This window comes from Lontra canadensis, unplaced genomic scaffold (genome assembly GCF_010015895.1).
Source record: "Lontra canadensis isolate GAN:19392208 unplaced genomic scaffold, GSC_riverotter_1.0 scaffold75, whole genome shotgun sequence".
Taxonomy (NCBI): Eukaryota; Metazoa; Chordata; class Mammalia; order Carnivora; family Mustelidae; genus Lontra; species Lontra canadensis.
The window spans coordinates 6,001,653-6,015,376 of record NW_022631069.1 but is presented as its reverse complement, the minus strand read 5'-3'; the positions used below and the strand labels follow the sequence as shown (position 1 = coordinate 6,015,376).

At 36.5% G+C, this 13,724-nt stretch overlaps 1 protein-coding gene across 5 annotated transcripts in view; it reads left to right on the top strand.

Annotated features, from left to right (window-relative positions):
• HIPK1 (homeodomain interacting protein kinase 1) overlaps positions 1-13,724 on the top strand; it is a 47,320-nt gene that overhangs the window by 14,966 nt on the left and 18,630 nt on the right. For all 5 annotated transcript variants that reach the window (XM_032881391.1, XM_032881395.1, XM_032881394.1 and 2 more), the window contains 2 exons: positions 4,933-5,056; positions 13,362-13,481. In XM_032881391.1, coding sequence (XP_032737282.1) covers positions 4,933-5,056; positions 13,362-13,481 — 244 coding nt within the window. The remainder of the gene's footprint in view (positions 1-4,932; positions 5,057-13,361; positions 13,482-13,724) is intronic.

The following is a 13,724-nucleotide window of genomic DNA, read 5'->3' as shown; positions in this document are numbered from 1 at the left end:
ATCCTTTTGATGACTTTTTTTTTAAGATTTTTTTTTTTTTAATTTATTTGAGAGAGAGAGAGAGAGAGAGCATGAGCTGCGGGGAGAGGGAGAGAGAAGCAGACTCCCTGTTGAGCAGGAAGCCAGATGTGGGGCTGGATCCCAGGATGAAGGCAAATGCTTAACTGACTGAGCCACCCAGGTGCCCCTTGATTAATTTTTTTAAAAGATTTTATTTATTTGAGAGAGGGGGAGAACACATAGGAAGAGTGAGAAGAAGCAGACTCCCTGCCAAGCAGAGAACTCAACATGGGGCTCATGGGGCTTGACTGTAGGACACTGAGATCATGACCTAAGCCAAAGGCAGATGCTTAACTGACTGAGCCACCCAAGCACCCTTTCCTTTTGATTTAATTTCAGCTGTCATTTGAGTAATTCGATTATGTTTTGTTTTTATAGGAGATAACGATTTTCAGATTTTTAAGTCCACTGGTAATTACTCTTCAACAAGTCATCCTGCAGATCCATTGCATTTAGTTCTCAACTAGAGGAGTAATTGTGACTGGAGCTCAGTTTACCCCTTAAAAACAGGAGTTCTTTCTGCATATTACTGAGTAATTACTGTGCATACTGAAGTTCAGTGTCCAGGGCTTAACTGCATTTAGGATTTTTTTTTCCATTTGGAATTTAACATGAATATGTTCTTATGTCACAGTAATACTTGATAAGGAACCTCAGGCCAATGGAATAGCAGCTCAGGTATTCCTTCTTTACCATTAATTTTATCCACAGTGGTCTTCTTTGCGTTGCTTTTAGAGACTGTTAAGTCCTCACCCTGATGTCTTTCAGAAAACCTCTGTGAAATCTCTTTGGCCAGTGAAGCATCCTGGCTCCAAAGCCAGAGTTCCTCTTACCTTCCTTTTTAGTTTACATTGCTTCATCTTCCTGATTACATGCCAAAATATTATCAGTTGACATAAATTTTTGCCACCATACTTCTCTGTTGGCCATCGGCTTGGCTAAATGCCTTAGCCAATGGAAATAGTATACTTTATTTCCTGGACACTATAAATGTGTTTGCAGACTACTTCCAAAGAAGTTGCTGTCTTTGGGGCTTGAGTTTAGGCACAAGGGTTTGCCATGTTTACAAGCTTAGTGCTTTTCCATTCTGAACAAATTAACTGGCTTTATTAAAGTTGAGATCACTGTATTTGTTATATATGGAAGGACAAGGGCTAGAGAAGGAAAGAATATTTTCATTTTAACATAGACAAATAAACAGTTTCACCTAAGCCACAGATGCAGGAAGTTAGGCTTTATGTAATATCTCTGATCTGGTAAGTAAGTTTGATGCCTCTGAGATGGGCAGGAAGAAACAAGAGTGTTCATGATAATGAGCAGGGTTTAATTTGTGCTGTTAAGTGATCCTAACCACAACTTACTCCATGTTCTAGTGAAATAATGCTTTTTGGCTTTGGAGGGTTTTTTTAGTTTAAAGAAATTTGAAGTTGGAAAATCAAAAGGCAAGAATTGCTATTTCTGCCACCTGGTTTTAGTCATTACAGCCTGCTTAGTTTTTGTTCTTTAAGGGTGGGATGTATTTTCAAAGAGGAGACCCACTAAGTCCAAAGTACAGTTAATGCCATTTTCCTACAAAAGTGAATACCGCCAGTTTGGTTTTTTCCCTCTCTTCCATGTGTTTCTATAGGTTATCTTTTTAAATGTTCAGTTGTTAGAATGTCAGAGCTGGAGTGGGACCTAGAAGAGTAATTAACTTCACTCAGCCTCCCTAACAGATGAAGTAGAAGCAGAATTTTAGTGTTGAGAGTTTATGTTGAAGGACTGAGAAATAATGGGGGGCAAGGGGAAAGATGATACAGTAAGGAAGATAGCACCAAGAATTATAATCTGAATTCAGAGTTTAAAACATTCAGTCTTTAGAGGTGAACCTGCTTTAAAAGTTCTGTTCTGTTCAGTAAAAGAAAATAATCTCAGTCTTTTTGCTTCCTAGAGTTTAGGTCAGACAGTATTTCTAGTTTGTGATGATAGTGAAAATCCCTCAGTAGACTGAGCAACCTCATTTTATTTTTCTTTGTTTTTTTTTTTTTTTCTTTGATACTTACCTTTTTATATGGTAGATGTGGTAGAGTTACTGTTTTAAGTGAGTTTTTGCTGGAAATCCTTAGCTGCTTTTGTTATTCCGGAAGCAGAGTGAGACCAAATGGAAAAACTGATTCCAGTCAGTCTTGAGGGGATTTTTTTGTCTAATGGGACTGGGGGCTGGAATTAATGCTTTTCTTAATTTCCCTGAAACTTTAAGCTTTGAAAGCCTAAATAGTTATCACATATTTTTGCTACCTTTCTAAAGAAATAAGTTATTGGGTGGCCTGCCCCTCCCTATGACCTACCTTTGGATTTTAAAATGTCTTCCTGGAATAGTGGGAATGGCAAAAATCAATCTGCTGCTCTTCAATTGATGCTTAGGAATGTTCTAAGCCCAGTTTTTATTTTGGCACAAAGCCATTTGCACGCTCCCTGCCAGCTATTTTTGGCACTGTCATGAACTTGGAAATTAATGATTCTGCTCACTGAAAGTAAAAATTTTGTCCCTTTTCAATTTTAGAAAAGCTTTTATGTTTCTGGATACTCTTATGCTCTAGTTTATTAATGCTATTAAACTTGTGCCATCTTAAAAACATGCTACCGTGGTTGGGATTTAATTAAACTCTGAAATTTCATCAGTAATATGTCGCTCTAGCCACCTGCAACAGGAATATACCTTTTGAAGTTTATTTCTTTGGCTAACAAAACCACAGTTCACATCAATTAGTATAAAAACTGGTGATATTAGTCTTTCCACAGATAGCTGTCAAATAGTGAAGTCTTAGCATGCCTGGATCAGTCTTCTGCTCTTCCTGTTCTAGGATCAGGAAAGCCTTTGGATCCTGTGAAGTCCTCTAATTTACCTTATTTTCTAAGGGCTACTTACTTAGAAAATTACTTCGGGGAGGATATTCTTATTTAAGGAAATATCCTTTATACAGCCCCCTGCTCAGTCCTCCCTGCCACAGAGCAGCAGCGTGCACATAATACTTAAAAGTTGGAGAAACCTAGGCACACCATGAGGGGACACAGTCTGTTAGAGGGCTCCTTGTGGAGAGAGATCTGCCAAGGGTCTGGATTTGGTGTGCCCTTACAGATTCTAATTCTATGACTTATAAGAAGGAAGGAAATTGTCTGGAGATGATGATAGAATGTTTATGAGCTCAGCTCTTAGATTCATATTGCCTGTGCTCCATCAGTTAGTAATTATGTGGCCTTGGGTGAGTTACCTAACTTTTCAGTGCCCAGTTTCTTCATCTGTAAAATGGAAAGGATCCTTTATTACGTAGCATCTAAGATACCATTGATTGGAGGTTGAAACATTTATGTACCAATAAGAAGGTAAAAGCACTGCCATTAAGCTAAAATACTCATCATTTGCAAGAATTTTCTTGATTTTAGAGATGTTAAAATATGAAAGAAAACGTGCACCTTAGAATTGATGACGGGGCACCTGGGTGGCTCAGTTGGTTAAGCATCTGACTCTTGATCTCAGGGTTGTGAGTTCAAGCCCCATGCTGGACTCCATGCAGGGCATGGAATCTACTTTAAAAAAAAAAAAAAAAGAACTGATGACTTAACAGTAGTAGTATCTATTTTCATAGGATTGTTGTAAGGAGTAAGTGACCACATTTGTAAAGAACTTATAACAGTGAGCAGCACAGAGTAAGCGCTATATGAGTGTCATCTTTTATTATTATCGATATTAGTAATAACCTGTTATTATCATCCCCCTTTTAAACCCATTTATCTCATAATTTTAGTCACGGTTTAAAAAATGCCATGTATACTACCATGCCAAATAGATTTTACTTTTTTGGAGACAGTACAATACAACTCTGGGCCCAGATTGCCAGGGTTCAAATTCTAGCCCTTCCACTTACTAACTGTAATTTTGGGCGAATTACTTACTCTGTTTGCCTCAGTTTCCTCTGTAAGTGGGTAATGATTTTTTTTTTTTAAGATTTTATTTATTTATTTGACATTGAGATCACAAGTAGGTAGAGAGACAGACAGAGAGAGGGGGGAGAAGCAGGCTCCCCGCTGAGCAGAGAGCCCGATGTGGACTCAATCCCAGGACCCTGGGATCATAACCTGAGCAGAAGGCAGAGGCTTAAACCACTGAGCCACCCAGGCACCCAAGTGGGTAATGATTTTATCTTAGGTATGTTCATATATATATAAAGCTTTTAGTTTATGGTATTATCTTAGTCTTCTCTTCAAGGCTCCATAGAGTTTGGTTTCTCACTTGGAGCATTAATGGAAGTGAATATTTCTATAGTGCTTTCAACCACGGTATCTCTACAGAAGGCATTTCTGTTACCAAGGGATATTTATTGATCAGGTCACTTAATTTTTTTCTATAATTAAAAAGGTGCTAAGAATAAAAAGAATAAATTTGTGATCCCTTATCTGTGATTTCAAAATTCAGATTTCAAAATTAAAAAACTTTAAGTTTGGCATAAGCTCATTTATTGGCAAACTCTGTCTGGAACTAATGTAAGGCAATTTAAGTCTTTATTTAGCCAACTTAGTATGACTGTTCAATTGTTTCACTGTGGAAATACTAATGTGTTTGGTTTTGGGGTGCTTCCCTAAACTCCATTGGGATTACTATGCAATATGTAGTTTTATGTATGGTGATACCTTTCTGAAATTCAAAAAAACTTTCAATTCCACAACACATCTGGCCCCAGAAGTTTCAAATGATGGATTTTTATATCAAAGATAGTTTTCAGTTTCTTTAAATCAATATGTACCTTGAGCTGGTACTAAAACAGGGCTTAGTCAACATAGTTAATTTCCCCAAATAATATTTGTTTTTTAATTTGCTATTTTTGTTTTTGCTAGAGCCCCTGAAATTATTCTTGGATTACCATTTTGTGAAGCTATTGATATGTGGTCATTGGGCTGTGTGATAGCTGAGCTGTTCCTGGGATGGCCTCTTTATCCTGGTGCTTCAGAATATGATCAGGTAAGAGTGTATATTTGGATGGAAATAGAACGCAAGTATTTACTAGTGAAATAGATTCTAGAGGAAGTACTTACTAGTAAAGTATTTAGATATTAGGGAAAGAGTAATCCAATTAGAAAGGATTCTTTTGAAGACTAGAATTTTCTCTACCTGTTTCTCAGTCTGGTATTATGTTTGCAATTCAGAATTTTAAGTTTTTTATTTCATATTACCTTAGATTGGTACTTTTCCGGATCTGTCATGATTTATTAGAGACTGGTTTTGGTTAACAAATGTGTCTTGTGAGTTTTTAAGATACGAAAATAAAGAAGGATGAGGAATTGGAATTTTAAGAGTGAACTTTGTCTCATTTAGAGCTGTTACTTCCTTTTATACATGACATATGCTGAAATAAGTACTCTTTACATACTGAAACACATTGGGCCCCGGAAGCTGTAATGTATACTGGATTTCTGTAAAATAAGATTTAGGAGGGAAATCATATGAATTGAAAAGTATTGTATGTCTCAAAAAAGTATTGTATGTCTCAAAAAAGAGAAGCTTTACAAGATGTTCTAGTTTCCCAAGGAGCTAGTCCTGAGGGAAAAGGTTTTGCCATGGATGTATTACTGTATTATGTATATTATGTATTGTGTATATATTGTATTATTTGCCATGGATGTATTATATGTATTATACCATGAATTCTCATTTCTTGTTCTTTAAAAAAAAAAAAAAGGTTTTCATTACTATGCTATAAGCTCTTTAAGGGCTTAGACTGATTCCACTAGTGTGTCCTCAGCTCCTGACATTATGTCTGACACATAGTAGGTACATGAGGATTATTGTTTTTTGTTTTTAAAGAAATAAATGGTTCTCTGGAATTATTAATAGGAAAAAAGAGTAAAACAGTATTTTCCCCTATTCAACTTAGAATTTTTGATTCCTTGATTCATTTTAGAGCCACCTTCTAAAAATTTGACTCTTTGGGCATGTCTTTGATTGAAACAAAAAATGAGTTGCTCATGTGATAAGTAACTGGTTACCTTGAGCTTTGTAATTCTTCTACCTTGTGAGAGAGAAGCCAGCTTTCTTATTTTACAATGACAAAGTGTGAGGGAGATAAATGATGCAAAAACACAGTTGGTTGAACTAAGCCATAGATTCTCCTTTTTGGGTCTTAGACCCTTACGAAAATCTGATGAAAGATAGGAGTATGGATATTCTTAGAAAAATTTATGTACAGTATTTTGAGTTCAAATTTAAGGGACTCATGATTCCCAATTAAGAAACCTTGTTCTGAGCAGTTACAGCCTCCCAAGTGCCATTCCTAGGCCAACCTTCAACCTTTGTAAACAGATTGGTACTGTTAATTTTCCTAGGAAGTAGAGCCAAATGAAATTAGGTTTAGAAGCTAAGGTACAACTGTTTTTTGTTTTTTTTTTTTTTAAATAAAGAAATGATCTGATAGTTTTGAGAGAATTTTTGCCTAGTGCATAGATGTGAAACTGTGGGTGGTAGGAGGAAGTCGTTTTTCCCATGCTGAATAAATAGGATACTGCTTTTGTAGAGCAGGATGGGGATGGGTTATCTTGGTGCATCTCTGGTTATACAAAAAGATTTCTATTGCAGGATTTCTATTCTTATAGTTAAGTTTCTTTAAAACAACTTATATTGAGATACAATTCGTATACCATATAGTTCAGCCATTTAAAGTGTACAACTCCCTGATTTTTAGCACATTCACAGGGCTGTAAACCATAACCATGGTCAGTTTTAGAACATTTTCATCCCTCTGTAATGAAACCCTATACTTAATTAGCTGTCAATGCCCTTTCTCCCCTAACCTCTGCCTCCCCCACCCCCCTGGCAACCACTAATCTACTTTCTGTCTCTATAGAGTTGCCTATTGTAGTTGATCATATTTATCACATACCATGTGTGGTTTTCTGAGATGGACTTCTTTTACTTAACATGTTTTTCATCCATGTTGTACCCTGTTATCAGAACATCATTACTTTTTATGGCTGAATAATGTTGCATTGTATATAAGTATACAATGCAATTTGTTTGTCCATTCATGTGTTGATGGACACTGAGTTACCATCTTTTGGCTATTGTGAAAAATGGTGCTATGAACATTGACATACAAGTGTTTAAGTTACTGTTTTCAATTTTTGGGGGTATATAGCTAGAAGTAGAATTGTTGGGTCATATGGTAATTTTATGTTTTTGCGTCCAACTTTTGATTTTGGCTCAGGTCATGATCTTGAGGTCATTAGATAAAGCCCAAGTCAGGGTCTGTGCTCAGTGAGGAATCTGCTTGAGATTCTCCCTCTCCTCTTCCCCCCACTGCACTCAGGAATCTCTCCCTAACAGCACCCTAAAAATCAATCAATCAACAAACAGTCAATCTTTAGAAAAGTCTACTCAAGTCCATTGCCCATTTTTGAATTGGGTTGTTTATTATTATTATTACTTTTAAAGATTTTATTTATTTATTTGACAGAAAGAGAGATCACAAGTAGGCAGAGAGTCAGGCAGAGAGAGAGGGGAGGAAGCAGGCTCCCTGTGGAGGAGAGAGCCCGACGTGGGGCTCGATCCTAGGACCCTGAGATCATGACCTGAGCCGAAGGCAGAGGCTTTAACCCACTGAGCCACCCAGGCGCCCCGGGTTGTTTATTATTAAGTTGTAGGAGTTTGCATATACTCTGGGTATTAATCCCTTATCAGATATATAATTTGCAAAAACTCTCTCTGATTCCTTAGGGTTGCCTTTTCACTGTGTTGATAGCATTGTTTGCACAAAAGTTTTTAATTTTGATGGAGTCCAATTTGTTTGCTTTTCCTTTTGTTGCTTATACTTGTGGTATCATATCCAAGAAATTATTACCAAATCCAAAGTCATGAAGCTTTTCTCCTATGTTTTCTTCTAAGATTTTACAGTTTTATCTCTTGCCTTTAGGTCTTTGAGCCATTTTAAGTAGATTTTTCTATATAGAATAAAGCAAGGGTTCAATTTCATTGTTTTGTATGTGGATATTCAGTTTTTCCAACACCATTTTCTGTTAGACTGTTCTTTCCCTACCTCTTTGCATCCTTATCAAAAATCAGTTGACTGTAGGGGCGGCTCAGTGGTTTAAAGCCTCTGCCTTCGGCTCAGTGGGTTAAAGCCTCTGCCTTCGGCTCAGGTCATGATCCCTAGGTCCTGGGATCGAGCCCCGCATCGAGCTCTCTGCTCAGCGGAGAGCCTGATTCCCGCCCCCCCCCCCGCCCCCGCCCCGGCTGCCTCTCTGCCTACTTGTGATCTCTGTCTGTCAAATAAATAAAATCTTAAAAAAAAAATCAATTGACCCTAAATAATAGTGATTTATTTGTGGACTCTTAAGTTCTGTTCCATTGATCTATGTATCTGTGTTTATCCAGTATTACACTGTTTTGATTACTGTAGTTTTGTGGTCAGTTTTGAAACATGGAAGTGTGAGTCCTCTAACTTTTTCTTTTCTTTTTTTTTTAAAACACTTTATTTATTTATTTGACAGAGAGAGAGAGAGAGAGAGATCACAAGTAGGCAGAGAGGCAGGCAGAGAGAGAGGGGGAAAGCAGGCTCCCTGCTGAGCAGAGAGCCCGATGCCCTGAGATCATGGCCTGAGCAGAAGGCAGAAGTTTAACCCACTGAGCCACCCAGGCGCCCCTAACTTTTTTCTTTTTCAAGATTGTTTTGGCTATTCAAGGGACCTTGAGATTCCATGTGAATTTTAGGGTTTTTTTTTTTTTTAATTTCTACAAAATAATTATTGGTTGTTTTGTTTAAAAAGTCAAGTCCATTGAATCTCTGGGAGGTATCACCATCTTAACAATATTGTCTTCTGATCCCATAAATGTGACCAGAATTTTTAGGTTTTCTTTAGTAACATTTTGTAATATTCAGAGTACACGTTTTACATCTCTCTTATTAAATTTATTTCTAAGTATTCTTTTTTTTTTTTTTTGATGTGGTGGTAAATGGAATTATTTTCTTAATTTTATTTTCAGGTTACTCACTGCTAATGTATAGAAATACAATGAGTTTTGTAATTGATCTTTTATTCTTCAAACTTGTTGAACTCTTTTCTAGTAGTTTTCTTCTTTTTTTTTTTGAAGGTTCTTTTACTTTATTATTTTTATTAAGTAATCTGTATTCCCAGTGTGGGGGTTGAATTCATTGGACTTGGACTCATGATAAAGAGTTGCATACTCTACTGACTAGCCATCCTGGTGCCCCTCTAGTAGTTTTCTTTTCTCCTCCTCCTCCTCCTTGTCTTCCTCCTCCTCCTTCTTCTTCTTTTTAAATTTGAGAGCAGAGAGAGAGAATGAGAAGGGAGAGGGTCAGAGGGAGAAGCAGACACTTCACTGAGTAGGGAGCCTGATGTGGCCCTCAATGCTGGGACTCCGGGATCATGACCTGAGCCAAAGGCAGTTGCTTAACCAACTGAGCCATCCAGGTGCCCCCCTCGATTAGTTTTCTGATAGAACTCTAGTTCTCATTGTTTTAATGGAATCCTTACAGTTTTCTAACTATAAGATCAAGTCATCTACAAAAAAAAATGGTTTTACATCTTCCTTTCCAGTTTGAATTCCTTTTTCTTTCTTGCCTAATTGCTTTGTATTAAAGCAATAGTAACAGTGTTGAACAGAAATATAAGAGCAGAAATCCTTGTCTTGTTCCTGATTTTAGGGGGAAAATAATTCAGTATTCACTGTTAAATATGATATCAGCTAAAGGTTTTTCAGGAATATTATAGCAGATTTTATAGCAGGTATTTGTGATTCTTGAAATATTAATAGCTTCGGATTTGTTGAAAACATTTTGTTTAATATAACAAATGACAATAATGCTTTGTTTGCATAAATGCAGGACTTTTGTTTTTGCTGTATTGTAAGCTATGTGAAAAGCAGTATCTGGATGATAGCTTCCCATTCTACTTTCACAATGAAACTCATTCTGTAATATTAAAATTTTTAAATATTTTAATTCTTTAAGCGCATCATTATAGAAAAATTAGAAAAGATGCAGTAAACCAAGGGATAAAACTTTTAACCTTTAGTAGTTTCACCCTTCAGAGGTGACCCTTTATGATTTGGCATATTTTTTTATATTTATGTGTATTTTTTTAATTTATGTGTATTTATTTATGTGTATAATTTGTTAATTTTCATCATGTACTTATTGAGTACCTACCTTATTAGACAGTGGGGATATAGTGCTGCATAAAACATTATACTTGCCCTCATGGAGGCTATAGTTTGGTGATGGGAAACAGCACTAAGTAAATAATTATATGATACTTTTCTACATAATATATAAATTATATACATAATCTCCAATTATATACATAGATCTCCAGTTTTTTTACAGAGTGATTTTTACAAAACACAAATTGATCATGCCACTTCCCTGTTCTTCAGTGGTTTTTAAAATACTTTTGGAATGAAGGGCTAAATTCTTAATATGGCCTCTGAGCCCCTACATAGGTTGTCCTTCCCCTTTCTCTTTCCCTCTGTTTGATCGTATACCATTTCTTCTTGCTTTTCGAAAAGTGCTCTAGCACTATTGGCATCATTTCAGCACTGGTTAAGAATATGCATCCTTCCAGCAAAGACCCCTTGTACGTACTCTTCTCATAGTCTGGAATACTTCTGTACCATCCATTCATTTCATCTAGTCAGTGCCTACTCATTTATTAGCTCAAGCGTTGCTTTCTCAAGGAGCTTTTCCTTACCAGTCCCCAGTCTAGCTTGGGTTCCTTTGCTATGCATTTTTATAGAAGCTTGTTTCTTTTTTTCAGAATGCCAATTCAGTTTGAATATTCAGTGTCTGTCTCCCTCACTTGACTGCAGGGTTTATGAGAGCAGGAACCATATCTATTTTTAAAATCACCAGTGCCTCGCTCAATAAGTACTTCCTAAAAGAATGAATGAATATATGTGCTATATATAGTTCTATTCCACATGATAAACTTAGGGATATAGAGGAGCATATATACTGTATTTGGTCATATTTAAGACACTACTGACTGAAAGATACACCATTTTCCCGTACCTGTAAGAAAGAATGCTGCCAGTTAAATCATGACAGTTATCAGTTGTGAGACATATCTTGATTTCAAAGATGTTAGTGTGAAAAAATAAGCCTCTTAGAATCAGTGAAATGTAATTCTTTTTAAAGTGAGATTATTTAATTTGTAATCTTGTTTTTCTACTTGGTATACTGTGAAATATCTTTATGTGTCAAGAATTAAACTTCTCTCATTTATTTATTTTACTTATTTTGAGAATGTGAGCATGCACATGTGAGCAAGCAGGGTGGGGAGGGGCAGAGGGATAGGAAGAGAGAATCTTAAGCAGGCTCTATGCCTAGTGCATCTAGTCCTGACCTAGGACTCAGTCTCAAGACCCTGAGATCGTGACCTGAGCCAAAATCAAGAGTCCAGTGCCTAACTGTCTGAGCCACCCAGTTGCCCTTCTTCTATTGTTTTTTAAATGTCTGAGTAGTATTTTATTACACAAATTTTATTCTGGATTTAAAAAAATATTTCACCATTTTTGTACACAAAAGAAGTTCATATTTAAAATATGCTTATCTAGGGGAACCTGGGTGGCTCAGTGGGCTAAGCCTCTGCCTTCAGCTCAGGTCATGATCCCAGGGTCCTGGGATCGAGCCCTGTATCAGGCTCTCTGCTCAGCAGGGAGCCTGCTTCCCCCTCTCTCTCTGCCTGCCTCTCTGCCTATTTGTGATCTCTCTCTGTCAAATAAATAAATAAAAATAAAATCTTTTTAAAAAAATGTTCTTATCTACATTAGAATTTTTTTTTTCTATTTTGTTAATGCTATATTGGCTTCCATTACGTAGCTCCCACAGATTCAAGAGTGATATCCTGGTGTTACCTGAAATTGTCTCATGAAAGCAGGCCAGATTTGGCCTATAGGCCATAGTTTGCTGACCTCTGCTTTACACTGTTAAAAAACTGGTGAGGATCCCAAAAAAGTCTGTCTGTATAGATTATATCTGTTAGTATATACTGCATTAGAAGTTAAAACTTCTAATTAGAAGCTACCTGGGTTTTTGGCTCAGGTTGTCATCTAGGGGTCATGAGATAGAGCCCTGCTTCAGGCTGCACATTTAGCATGGCATCTGCTTGAGATTCTGTCTCTCCCCGTTTGTCCTCTATCCCTACTCTGGCTTAAACACACACTCTCGCTCTCAAAAAAAAAAAAAAAAAAAGTAAATAAATAAATAAATAAAATCTTTTAAAAAATAATAAAATAAAAAATAACTTAAAAGTTTTTAGGGGGAGACATGGGAAGTAAGATTTCCTGGCTTACAAGTTTCTCTCTAATTTTATCTTAAATACAGCCATTCAAATATGGAAAAGGTGGTTAAAAAAAATTACCTCTTTTATCACTCTCAGTAGTGGAGAGAAAAGCAAATCATCTCTTCTGTTGCTTTCTTGGGTCTTTGGAATTGTGGAAGCAAACAAATGTTGAACAATAAAACTGGAAAATTTTTAAAACACAACTATATACAAGCACATATTTCATTAGCCATCAGAGCAATGACATCATCACACATCCTCTCTGGAAATCTCTATTGTATACCCATAAGGGAATGAAAAAGGCAGATAACTTCTGAGTATTATTTTAAAAATAGTTTTGGTTTGTGGACTCCCTGAAAGGATCTTGGGGACCCCCAAGGCTCCCCAGACCAGACTTTAAGAGCTGTTAGGTTAGTTCATAGTGGGTACTTAGTAAATGTTGGTTTAATGAACACACTGCCTGCCCCCTAGTGATGTAGGGATAGAGAAACTGAATTAGTATTTAATTTTATGGTATGAGAGAGAAGCTCTATGGCAATTTAGAGTAGGGAGCTAGAGTAACCAAGGAAGAAAGAAGCTTATAAAAATGTTTTCCTGATCTTTTCAATTTGAAAATATATCAACAAATGAAATGGAAAAACCCTTGTGATCCATGAGATAGTTTGTTGGAAATTATTCTGTTCTGTCCTAAAAATCACCTGAAGTTTTCTGAACTTGTATCAGAGGTCTTCAGAAAAGCAAAATGTTTATACACAAAATTGTCAAAACTGAGTTTTCCTTGTAAATGGCAGATACAGTAACACAGAAATAACTGTATAAATATTTGGGAATCACCTGTGAGTGGGTTTGCATATGTATGTATTTATAGATATGTTTTATTTATATTGATTTGGCTAGAGCTAATAATGTCTTAGTGTAGAAGTTTTTAATATTTTCTCTTTCCACTCCAAATCAATGTTTTAATGTTTCAGATTCGTTACATTTCACAAACACAAGGCCTGCCCGCTGAATATCTTCTCAGTGCTGGGACAAAAACAACAAGGTTTTTCAACAGAGATCCTAATTTGGGGTATCCGCTGTGGAGGCTTAAGGTCTGTCTCCCCTACTATACTACCCATTCCTGCACTCCTTACTCCCAGCTTTTTAGTTATTAAGTTCTTGAGGTGGAGGCGGAAGAGGGGATGGTGGTGGTGGCAACGTATGTTTGCAGGAAGAAGTACTTAGAAAAATTATCTCATTGTACCCATTTGACCTGATCCTTAACTTAAAAATAAATAAATAAATAAACTAAACATCTTTCAGTTGTCTGAGGTTGTTTTGTATATTTGAACCAG